Source organism: Oncorhynchus gorbuscha, linkage group LG11 (assembly GCF_021184085.1).
Source record: "Oncorhynchus gorbuscha isolate QuinsamMale2020 ecotype Even-year linkage group LG11, OgorEven_v1.0, whole genome shotgun sequence".
Lineage (NCBI taxonomy): Eukaryota > Metazoa > Chordata > Actinopteri > Salmoniformes > Salmonidae > Oncorhynchus > Oncorhynchus gorbuscha.
This window is the reverse complement of record NC_060183.1, coordinates 55,123,871-55,136,533: the sequence shown is the minus strand read 5'-3', so window position 1 is coordinate 55,136,533 and position 12,663 is coordinate 55,123,871. Positions and strand designations below refer to the sequence as shown.

At 44.9% G+C, this 12,663-nt stretch overlaps 1 protein-coding gene across 11 annotated transcripts in view; it reads left to right on the top strand.

Annotated features, from left to right (window-relative positions):
- LOC124048947 (regulator of G-protein signaling 3-like) overlaps window positions 1-12,663 on the top strand; it is a 221,153-nt gene that overhangs the window by 162,207 nt on the left and 46,283 nt on the right. For 10 of the 11 annotated variants that reach the window (XM_046370144.1, XM_046370142.1, XM_046370141.1 and 7 more), the window contains one exon: window positions 1,213-2,115. In XM_046370144.1, coding sequence (XP_046226100.1) covers window positions 1,213-2,115 — 903 coding nt within the window. Of the gene's footprint in view, window positions 1-1,212; window positions 2,116-3,367; window positions 3,966-12,663 lie in introns of all 11 variants that reach the window. The other variant, XR_006841330.1, reaches the window with a different exon arrangement.

Genomic DNA, 12,663 nt, shown 5'->3' with positions numbered 1-12,663 from the left:
ATCACAAAATTGCGCCCTCATTCCATTGTTCAAAATCCCAATCACTGCTTGAGATTTAAGTAGAGACAAGTCAATGAATGTTAAGTATCACCGTTTTGTTAAACGCACTAATGAAATTGGCCAACACTTTAGCTCTGACAGAATCTGTTCAAGCGCTTTACACACAAGGAGAGACAGAGAGGTAAAACAATAATAATGAATAATGACTATGTGTGGTGTAGCGCCACAGTGGCTTTGCCTTGTATAGTACAGCTCCCTCAGCAGAGTCCAACACCAGAAGACAGACAATGGGATGGGAGGGGGTTGAAGGGCAACGGTAGACAAAACAGAGATGGGATAAAGAAGGTAAAGGTGAATATGAATGGAGAGGAGATGGTGGTGAGTTGATGGTGTAGATGGAGGGTTTCAGATATACTCAAGGGGGTTGAGCCAAGAGGTTCTATGGAGGACATATTTGTTTTCCTCCACATTGCTCCCTCCCATCTGTCCCAGAGGCCCTGAGGTGGTTGAGCCAGAGTGTGTCTGTGTGACACCAGACAGGAAGATAAAGTACCAGGAATGTGTCTGAACCAACAAGCATTGCTACTGCTGGATATCTGAGCTGTGTGTGTGTGTGTGTGTGTGTGTGTGTGTGTGTGTGTGTGTGTGTGTGTGTGTGTGTGTGTGTGTGTGTGTGTGTGTGTGTGTGTGTGTGTGTGTGTGTGTGTGTGTGTGTGTGTGTGTGTGTGTGTGTGTGTGTGTGTGTGTGTGTGTGTGTGTGTGGTGAGTGCATGAAGGGAAGTCAAACAGGCTGTATCAATCTCGTCATCATAAACACACGTGGCCTCTGTTTCCTGGCTAAACTCAACATACAAACAAAATCACTGGCTTCTCCTTCACTGTTGATAGTTGGTAGGGAGCCATTAGTCTCCCAGACACGGAACGCACAAACAGGGCAATAGGATTGTAATGGATTGCTGTCAATAAGAGGTCAGGAGCAAAGATTTAGATCAGGCCTTGTGTTGGTATAGGCTTGTTTCTCTATTGATTTAATAAAGTGGGATGTGTCTTAATAGATTTGTAGTGATTGGGACCATTTCAGCAGGGCTCTGGTTGACTGTTGCTTTAGCCCAGTGCTAATAAATGTGATTCATGTTCTAATCCACTTCATCAAACCCTTAATATGCAATAAATGTGCAGTGTGACAGTGTTTATAACTTCCTCTCCCTCCAGATGCTGGAGCCCAAGGTGGATACCCCTCCATGTGAGTTGGGAGGAGGACGAGGCCTACCCCTGCCAGGGTCTGAAGAGGACCACCTCTACCCCTACCCCTCCAGCCCCTCAGAACCCCTGAACCTGGGCAACCCGTACCCCTCTGAGCTTCTCACCCCCCTGGAGGAGGTTTGCACCCCACTGGGCGACGGAAAGGAGCACAAGGTGCCCCCTACCCCACCGCCCTCCACCGAGTGGGAGGACAGCAAGAGCATGGAGGGCACTGAGCCTGAGATCTGGCGGGAAAGAGAGGAGGAGGAGGTGGAGGAGGGGGAGGAGGAGAGGAAGGGTGAGGAGGAAGCAGAGATAGAGGAGGGAGGGGAAAGAGAGAGGGAGGAGGAGGAGGGAGGAGATGTGAAACCCCCGGCGACAGATGACGAAGCCCCGTCAGACCCCCCCGACACCAACGCCCACCCCTCCTCTTCATCCTCCTTCGTCATCCCCGAGCTCCGCCTAGACCGCTCCTTTAGCGCCGATGCCCTCTCCACGCCCAACACCGACGAAGAGTATGACGAGGACGATGATGAAGATGACGATGATGATGAGGAAGATGACAGCGATGATACCTACCTAGAGCGCAGCGACAGTAAGCGTCGTAGCATGGTGGAGGGCTCTGCCTGCGAGAAGCACGGCGGCCGGTTGAGTGTCCAGAACTCCCTGCGGCGCCGCACGCACAGCGAGGGCAGTCTGCTGCAGGACCCACGCGCCACTGGCTTCACCTCAGACAATGCCATCAACTGCCTGGACCCGACACACGCCCACAAGGGGGGCTGGACGCTGCCCTCGCCTAAGACCCTGAAGAAGGAGCTGACCAAGAACGGAGGCTCCATGCACCAGCTCTGCATGCTCTTCTCTGGCAGGAAGGTCAGTACAGAACCATGCTCAGACACACATACACACACACACACAATGTGCGCACACACAAACAGACACACACACACACACACACACACATACAAATACATGCATGCACAGATGTGCACACAAACACACACTAAATAACATAGGTTAATGCCATATACACACTAGTACCAAGAAACTATGCCATATTTGGTCTACAGCTGTTGTATTCGGCCGATGTGACAAATACAATTTGATTTGATGTTGTAAAGGCCTGTGTCGATATAAGACTGACCATACAGGAAAAATCAGGCATTCACTGTAAATATTTTAAATATTATTTTTGTATGTTCTGTGATACCATGAATAGGTTAGTTTCTCATCATAAGATGGGAAAGAGAACCTGTCTACATTTTAGAGATTGGCCGCCATCAAGTGGTGAACGTGAGAACTTAGAATGTCATTACAGTTGAGTTTGCAGTATTCAGCATTGCCCACTAGAGGGCAAGCGGTGTCTGGTTCTCTTTTTCACATTTTTATAATATATTTGAGCAGGAGCAAAACCTCACCTCAACTTATACTCGCCAATGATAAACAACCTGTATTATTATTATATACACACACCTGCCCATCAGGATGAAATAAAACATGTTATGAGAGTGGTGTGTGTGTGTGTGTGTGTGTGTGTGTGTGTGTGTGTGTGTGTGTGTGTGTGTGTGTGTGTGTGTGTGTGTGTGTGTGTGTGTGTGTGTGTGTGTGTGTGTGTGTGTGTGTGTGTGTGTGTGTGTGTGTGTGTGTGTGTGTGTGTGATTGAGTGTGTGTGTGTGTGATTGTGTGTGTGTGTGTGTGTGATTGAGTGTGTGTGTGTGATTGAGTGTGTGTGTGTGATTGAGTGTGTGTGTGTGATTGAGTGTGTGTGTGTGTGATTGAGTGTGTGTGTGTGTGATTGAGTGTGTGTGTGTGTGAGATTGAGTGTGTGATTGAGTGTGTGTTTGAGTGTGTGATTGAGTGTGTTTGAATGGGAGAAAGAGCAGGAGAAAGGGCTAAGAGAGGCAGTAGGTATGGTTGGTGTACTGAATTAGCCTAGGTCGAAACAGCTCTGTTGGCCAATAGTGTGACTGTTAGCTGTTAGTAGGTGGTAACTAAGCATCTGAGAACACAGCAGAGGCCATTCTACTGGCCAATGTACAGTCACTTGATAATAAGATGGATGACCTCCGATCGCAGATTTGCTACCAACGGGTCTCTCGGAACTGCAATATTCTTTGCTTTTCAGAAACATGGCTCTTGGACAAGATATCCCCCACGGCTATCCACCTCGATGGATTCTCCATTCACCGGGCCGACAGGACAGTGGAGTCGGAAAATCAAGGGGGGGGAGGGGTTTGCCACTTCATCAACACCAACTGGTGTGCTGATTCCAGTGTGGTGGAAGTGTCGACCAACTGTTCACCCGTCTTGGAATACCTGATGGTCAAATGCTGACCCTTCTATCTCCCGAGGGAGGTTTCAGCTGTTATCGTGACTGCAGTATACATTTCACCTCAGTACAATAAAAAATAACAATCTGGTGCTTAACGAACTGTACAAGGCTATAAACAAGCAGAAAAACTACACCCAGAGGCTGCCTTTCTGGTTGCCAGCGACTAGGAGCGATAAAGTCCTAGACCACTGCTATTCTACCCACAAGCAAGCATACAAGGCACGCCCTCATCCGCCATTTGGCAAATCAGACCGTGACTCTGTACTCTTGCTTCCTGTTTACAAGCAGAAGCAGAAACAGGAAGTAGCCGCAATTTGCTCCGCATTCCGCCCCAACAGATCCATTGATGACGCATTCTCAATTGCTCTGCACACTGCCCTCACCCACCTAGGTAACCTTTATACCATTATACCCTCCATGCTCGTCACTAAGCTTAGTACTCTTAGGATTCTGGACTTCCTGATGGGCCGACCCCAGACGGTGAGGGTAGGCAACCTGTGCCATGGCTGAACCTTAACACGGGGGGTCCCACAGGGTTGTGTGCTTAGTCTCCTTCTGTGCTCCCTGTTCACCCACGACGCACGCCTTCAACACCATTATTAAGTTAGCTGACGACACAACAGTGGTAGGCCTCATCACCGGTGATGATGAGTCAGCCTACAGGGAGGATGTCAGTGACCTGGCGGTGTAGTGCCAGAGAGAGAGAGAGAGCGAGAGAGAGAACGAGAGAGCGAGAGAGAGAACGAGAGAGTGTGAGAGAGAGAGAGTGAAAGCAAGAGATAGAGAGAGAGATAGAGAGCTCTAGTTGTTGGTCTGACATGGAGCCTTAAATGGCGTTTCGTTCTCTGTATGGAGTTAGGAATGCAGCTAGCAGGCTGAGCCTATTGGTCTTGGCAGATTCTGGGAGTAATTTTACTACCTATTGGCGTCATGGACCGAGCTCTACAGCTCTGTGTTTCCATTATTTAAAAGGTCTGTCAGTCCCTCACACTAAATCACATGGCATCTCTAAATTAGGTGAGATCTAGATTGTGTGTGTGTGTGTGTGTTTAAGGTGCTTGTGTGCGCATATGTCTGTCTACTTGTCTATCTATGTGTAAGCAGAATGTAAACTATCATGTGCTGCAAAAAGAGGAGATGCATAGGGTAAAGTTGGTTCAATAGCTTGACCAATTGGAGGGATTTACAAATTGTGCTTTGGTTGGAGCTGTTGAAGACATGAACATGTGGATTATAGAAAAAGAAGAATTTACAACATTTGGTTGTAGATCAGCAGTTTTTCTCTTGTTATGTCTGTCACTGACAGTCATACTCAATTAGCCATGTTAGCTAACAGGTTTTAGATTGGTAATTAGTAATGGATTGGTAATTAGTTTAGCCAGCTGTCTTAATCATGGCCCAACACCGACCGGGCATGCAGGACACATGCCCAAAGGCCCTGACCTCAAATCAATCTCACTCAGATATCACTAGCATGGCATAGAATTGCAGGAAACGTTCTGTAAAACAGCAAAAATGTTCTCTTTGCCCCATGGAAAAATGATCAGAAGTGCCTGAAATGTGGTATAAAATTGGAAAATGTTCTCTCTGTCCCATGGAGCGATTTACCAGATACAGCAATACCTACTGTAGCAATACAAAACATTTCACACATGACCCAAAAAGTAAAAAGAAAGAAATTAAGAAATGTCAGAATGAGCAATGTCAGAGTCAGGAATATAAATATATATGTATATAGTGGTGTGTATAGACAGTATGGACGGTATGTTAATAGAAAAGGTGTATTTAGGATGAGCCATTACTAGAATGCAGTATATACATATTTAACTAGGCAAGTCAGTTAAGAACAAATATTTATTTACAATGAAGGCCTACACTGGACAGGACTCCCAATCACAGCTGGTTGTGATACAGCCTGGATTCGAACCAGGGTGTCTGTAGTGACACCTCAAGCACTGAGATGCAGTTCCTTAGACCACTGCACCACTTGGGATACACTTTATACGTTAATACTGTATCCCATTAGATACAGTGGCTTGCGAAAGTATTTACCCCCCTTGGCATTTTTCCTATTTTGTTGCCTTACAACCTGGAATTAAAATAGATTTTTGGGCATTTGTATCATTTGATTTACACAACAACATATTTTTCATCGTGAAACAGACAAGAAATAAGACAAAAAAACTGAAAACTTGAGCGTGCAAAACTATTCACCCCCCCCACCCCACCCCCCCCCAGAGTCAATACTTTGTAGAGGCACTTTTATCAGCAATTACAGCTGCAAGTCTCTTGTGGTATGTCTCTATAAGCTTGGTACATCTAGCCAACTGGTACTTTTGCCCATTCTTCAAGGCAAAACTGCTCCAGCTCCTTCAAGTTGGATGGGTTCCGTTGGTGCACTGTAATCTTTAAGTCATACCACAGATTCTCAATTAGATTGAGGTCTGGGCTTTGACTAGGCCATTATAAGACATTGAAATGTTTCCCCTTAAATGGTTTGTGTGTTGCTTTAGCAGTATGCTTAGGGCCATTGTCCTGCTGTAAGGTGAAGCTCTGTCCCAGTCTCAAATCTTTTAAAGACTGAAACAGGTATCCCTCAGGAATTTCCCAGTATTTAGTTCCATCCATCATTCCTTCAAGTCTGACCAGTTTCCCAGTCCCTGCCGATGAAAAACACCCCCACAGCATGATGCTGCTACCCCCATGCTTCATTGTGGGGATGGTATTCTCGGGGTGATGAGAGATGTTGGGTTTGCGCCAGACATAGCGTTTTCCTTGAAGGCCAAAAAGCTAAATTTTAGTCTCATCTGACCAGAGTACATTCTTCCATATGTTTGGTGAGTCTCCCACATGCCTTTTGGCAAACACCAAGCATGTTTGCTTATTTTTCTCTTTAAGCAATGGCTTTTTTCTGGCCACTCTTCTGTAAAGCCCAGCTCTGTGGAGTATATAGCTAAAAGTGGTCCTATGGACAGATACTCCAATCTCCACTGTGGAGCTTTTCAGCTCCTTCAGGGTTGATTCTTTGTTGCCTCTCTGATTAATGTCTTGTCTGGTCCGTGAGTTTTGGTGGGCGGACCTCTCTTTGCAGGTTTGTTGTTATGCCATATTCTTTCCATTTTTTAATAATGGATTTGATGGTGCTCCGTGGGATGTTCAAAGTTTCGGATATTTTTTTATAACCCAACTCTGATCTGTACTTCTCTACAACTTTGTCCCCGACCTGTTTGGAGAGCTCCTTGGTTTTCATTGTGCCGCTTGCTTGGTGGTGCCCCTTGCTTAGGGGTGTTGCAGACTCTGGGGCCTTTCAGAACAGGTGTATATATACTGAGATCATGTGACAGATCATGTGACACTTAGATTGCACACGTGAACTTTACCCATATGCACACACTACTTTTCCTTTTGTGTTTTTTAGAAGGTTTTGAATCAAGTCATTTTTTTCATTTCACTTCAACAATTTGAACTATTTTGTGTATGTGCATTACTGCATTCTGTTGTCTGTTAGACAAAATAGAGTGCAGTAGGACACAGGGTATGAATACACTCTACAGTATTACCACATAGTCCATCTGAGTTAAAACTCTTCTCTTCTTGTGCTACAACAAAATACCTAGTTCCCTTGTGCTGTCAGCCCTGGTGTACACCACAGGGATTTATACACTGCAGTATCCAACATAGCCCCGAGCCTTGTTTCTGTGTATATACGATGTAGACAAATTATGGTAGCCTTTAAAGTGCTGGAGTGTGTAGTTAGTCAGCATAAAGATGCCAAGTGGCATGGATGGAAACATACTTGAACCTTCGGAGAGATGTGCCAGTGGTTTACATCAGGAGGAGTTAACTATTTACGGGCAGGGCTTGATATAGTTGTGGAACACAAATTCCACCTTGTAGATATTCTACATAACTCGTGTGGATACGTTTTTCTTAGATGAAGAAGATATTGATTGTTATTTTATAGATTTGTCCGTCAGCGCCACCTCCTATTGGACAGTGGGAGAAAGGCATTGTGGGTTATTTATACATAGCTCCCCCATGGATCAATGGCAAGCTCTCCAAGGCTGTCAGAGACACCTCATCACTTAGCGATTGTCACTCTGGGTTACCAAACATCACTGTAGATGAGAAGGATAGACCCAGTCGGTATTAGATAGGTTTCTCCATTGGCTCACAGCAAGACTTGACCTTTTTCAAATGCAATTTAAAAAAAATCGAATTGTTTTAGTCAATTACAAAGCAAAATGTAAAGTACAACATGTCTAAACAGTACTTTTCAACATTGCCTTCTCCCTTGTTCTCACTACTAAAAACGTAATATTGTCAGGCTTCCCTCAGGCCCCTTTTCATGACGGTGCTAGCAGCCACATGAGTGAGTGCTAGCGGAACATTAAGCCAGCCAAGACCAACAACACAAACAAACGTATACAGTGAGTGACGTTACTAACGGACTATGCTAAACAAGTTAAATGTCTTACCTGTGTCAAAACATTTGACACACACATAGCTACACACAGCCTACTTGGACACCGGGTCCCCACATTTCCCACTCTCCCACGCTGAATAACCCGAAGCCACTGGGCTCTTCTCACAGGCTTTATTTCCCTATGTGGGAGCATTGATTTTTGACCTGGTTACATGTACTTTGAAGAACACAGAGGCTTTTCGGCATGTTTTGTTATTTCTGTGTAAGAAAAAATTGAAGTCAAAGTAGGCTCTTTTACACTTGGGGTCAATGGGAAAGAATGTTTGTTTTCCCCAAATTATAGGCGTGGTCGAGGGGAATTCCTTATTATCCCATGAATATCGACTCGCACTATGGAGAAAGACAAGGGAAAATGCTGGTGTATGTATGTTGGCATCTCTTGTCCACTCTTCTATTCGCGTCTCCTCTCTCCTCTATCTCTATCTCTTTCCTCTTAGCTCTGGGGTGTTTATCTAGTCCTTTAATAGTTCTGATTTACACGCTATTGTCCTCTTTTCTTTCTTTCCACTCTGCTGTTTTTCCCTGTGTTAGAAGCCTTTAGTGCCCCTTCATACGGACAGGGAGAGAGAGAAAGAGAAAGAGAGTTAGAGTGGCACACACCAAGAGTGTGCTGGAGCCAATCTCAATGTGATGATTAAATCACAATGGCTTATTTTTTCATTGGTCACCTGAACTCCTTGTCAACTTCTCCTTCACACAGATACATCACACTCATATACCTGCCTGACTGAGCTGCAGGTTATTGTCATTGGGTTACACTTGGAATTAGTGTTTAGAAAAGTGCATAGAGAGCATTCCAGGTGACATAGGTGCCGAGGTAACCTGAGTTTACAAGGTCAAGCCATTAAGTTGATGGGAGTTGGATCTGTGTTTGAAATGGCTGCATAAACACATGCAATCGTAACAGGCTAGGGAAACAGAATTTTATTGTGTTTACTGAGGGAGCTTACGTTTTTATGCAGCACCACACACAAGAATGCACTGACACATAAATATATACAAACATGCTGGTATGTACTCACACCCACACCCACACCCACACACAGAGACAGATACACACACATACAAACAAACATACACACACACACACACAAACATGCACAGAAACACACACCTGCCGATCAGGATTAAATAAAACATGTTATGAGAGTGTGTGTGTGTGTGTGTGTGTGTGTGTGTGTGTGTGTGTGTGTGTGTGTGTGTGTGTGTGTGTGTGTGTGTGTGTGTGTGTGTGTGTGTGTGTGTGTGTGTGTGTGTGTGTGTGTGTGTGTGTGTGTGTGTGTGTGTGTGTGTGTGTGTGTGTGTGTGTGTGTGTGTGTGTGTGTGTGTGTTGATGTGTGTGTGTGTGTGTTGATGTGTGTGTGCGCTTGTGTGTGTGTGTGTGTGTGTGTGTGTGCGTGTGTGTGTGTGTGTGTGTGTGTGTGTGTGTGCGCTGATGTGTGAGTGTTCTTTAGAGACAGTGGGGGAGAGACACCTCACACTGAGTGATGGATGGTGAGATGAAAGATGTTCTGGTGGTATGTTGAACTCATCCATCCTCCCTCTATCCTCCACCATTATGTATTGGTTCAACAACTGTAACATCCTTCTGGGGTTTGTGAGAAGCAGTAGTATTATAAGCATGTTCTGGCAGGACAAGACTGTCTTCAGTTAGTTTGTCCTGGTTATGTAGGGACCACAACGACCAGACACCAGAGATGCACAGTACTTCTCTCTTCCTCAGTCCAGACAAAAGATATAGAGGGTTCTAGAGGAGGGAGAGAGGGAGAGGGAGAGAGAGGGATGTAGCAAGAGAGGGAGGAATGTTGCGAGCCACAGTCCCAGTACAATACAGAACGGAACATGTTTGGCTCCTATTCTATAATGTAATTTCAATCACGGTTAAGCTGTTCGCTGTTCTATCCAATAGGAACTGGATGGAGAAAATAGAGAAGAGTTGATCACTAACATCAAACCATATGAAGTCTGACTGTTGGTTCATGGATGAAGACTTCATGTTTTGCTTGGCTGAAAAGCAATTGAAGTAGAAGACAATTTCATTGAAAGTTCTGGCCTTGAGAAAGATAAAAATGTGAATTTCAGAGTCAAGGCCAGGGAGCTTTCCAGGGAGGTTATAACTCTGTAATCTCTGTGTAGTTGTCCTCTCTGTAAAGTCAGCAGCCATTTCTTCCTCTGCAAGTTCTATCAAATTACTTCAACTACTTTCTGACAACATCTGGGGAATGGGTCAAACTGGGCAGTGTTTGTTTCTAATGTAGTTACTCAGCTACTAGCTAGAGGGCATAGTGGGTGAAGGGCACAGCCTTGCTGTTAAAAGGCCTGCTATTCTGACCCTTAACAACAGTCCCAAAAGACAGTTAACCAGACAAATCACTGCATGGCAAACAGTGCAAAACATGAACCATTCTATCTTTAGGGAACAACAACTGAATCAAGATGTAGATAAGAATTGTGCATAGAGTAGTGTTGTTGTAGTGAAGTCCAACGCTGACAGAGAACAACTGTTACATTGACATTGTCTCATTCTGTTAGCTTAGCTAGCTCCAAAACACATGTAAAGACACTGTGTGGTCTACAGTATTGGTGTTTACTTTGGTCTCAGAGAACACAGTTACGGTTAAAGCATTTGGCACAGGGTTCTACTAAGAGTGTACCACTCCAAACAGCGAGGATGCTGGGTAAACATATGGCGGTGTTCTGGTTGGCTGGGACCATCCGAAGGGACAAAGGGTCATCAGGGGGTCAGTCTCATGTGGGACACTGGAGCTGGAGTCATCTAGTAAAACACTAAATGGGTAACATGTAAATATTTGTGGAGTGGAGTAAACTGTGAGTGTGTACAGGACATTCAACCCACGCCAAGGCCCCCCTCTCCATTCAAAAATGCCTGACTGGAGCGCATGTAGGTTTTAAATATGGTGTTTGATATATGGTATTTCACGGTTTATCCAAGCTTGTCTTGACTGGAGTTTATATTGTAATTGAAATACATGTTTTTATTGGCATTACATACACAATACATGATGTAGGCCTATAGCAGGGGAGTTTCTCAATGGGTTTTGTGAGGTTTGTAAGTAATCATCTCCAGTAAGGTTCCCATCTCTTCTTCCCTTTTACGACCAGTACAAATGGGTTTAGAACGTATATGAACTCACCAACCTTCTATCCAAACATGATGCTCATGATACATGAGCCATTCTTTGTTTATTTCCAACATCATCAGCAGGGAGGTTTTGGGAAGAGGATGAACGGGAGGGTGTGACTGTAAGTAAGTAAGTGTGTGTGTGTGTGTGTGTGTGTGTGTGTGTGTGTGTGTGTGTGTGTGTGTGTGTGTGTGTGTGTGTGTGTGTGTGTGTGTGTGTGTGTGTGTGTGTGTGTGTGTGTGTGTGTGTGTGTGTGTGTGAAGAGGCATTAACGTGGCAAGGATAGATCTTCATGATACATATCCTGTGTCTTACTTTGTCATAGAATAAACTAAGGCACTGGCATAGTTACATAGTGTTGTCTGTTTTGAGTAATAGTAATATATAATATAATAGTCTCCCGTATTAGTTTCTCTCTCTAACTTTTTCTGTTCCGCCAGCCACTTGGAAAGGCCTGCTGGGACTGGAGCTGATTGAAGTGAGGAGGGGGGTTGGGGGGAATTCAGCTTTTGGGGAGAGAGGCAGGTGTAATGACAAGGATGGAGCATGCATCAAGGTAAAGAGACATTCATGAGGAAGTTGTCCTTCTGTTTTTATGGCTGTTACCATGATTACACCTTTGATACAGCGCAAACATTCTAAAAGTCAATCGCAGTGCCATGGTGTTTATCTGCGTTGATTTGAATCGCAGCCTAAGAACTCTGGGCAAAAGTAGTTGATGACATAGATCAGGGGTAGGCAGCCCTTTTCCTGGAGTGCCACAGGTACAGCAAGATTTTGTTCTAACTAGACACCACACCAGAGCAACTGAGCTAAATGATCAGTTCAGTGATTGCCTAAATTCAACACACCTGGTCTTCCAGATCAGTTCAATCTTAAACATGAAGTGCCTGCGTCCCTCCAGGACCAGGGTTGCCTGCCCCTGACATAGGGAATAGAAAACCCTTCTGTACTCGCCCACAGTGACAATGGCCCAATCCTGATTGGTCTAGACACTCCATTCCAAAGAGTTATGTGGCCTGCTAACACAGGTCATCGTTTCCTGCCTCACCCCATTCGGATAAGTGTCAGATAGAGCTAATGCAGTAAAAATGTACTAAGTGGATTTAGTAGGGATGAGTTGTGGCCTGTGACACATTTTCTCTTCACACCCTGCTACATTATTCTGCGAGGTTAGCGCATGATGCTAGGCTATACATACAACTGAAAGAAGGCTTGTGTGGTGCTCTACGTGGCGTGAATGCCAACCCAGATAGAGATAGATGTAATGGGTAACGCATGATCCAAATACCCTTCAGTGTACTGGGGTAAATATACTGTGAGACTCGAGGAGGGACCCATTTAGAGCAGGGAGAATGCTAGCTAAGTATGTGCATTCCTCCAAGGGGATGCTGCTAGACAGGCAGGAAAAGGGGAAGACATTGTGGCTCTGGAGATAGACAGTCACACTGACATGAGGG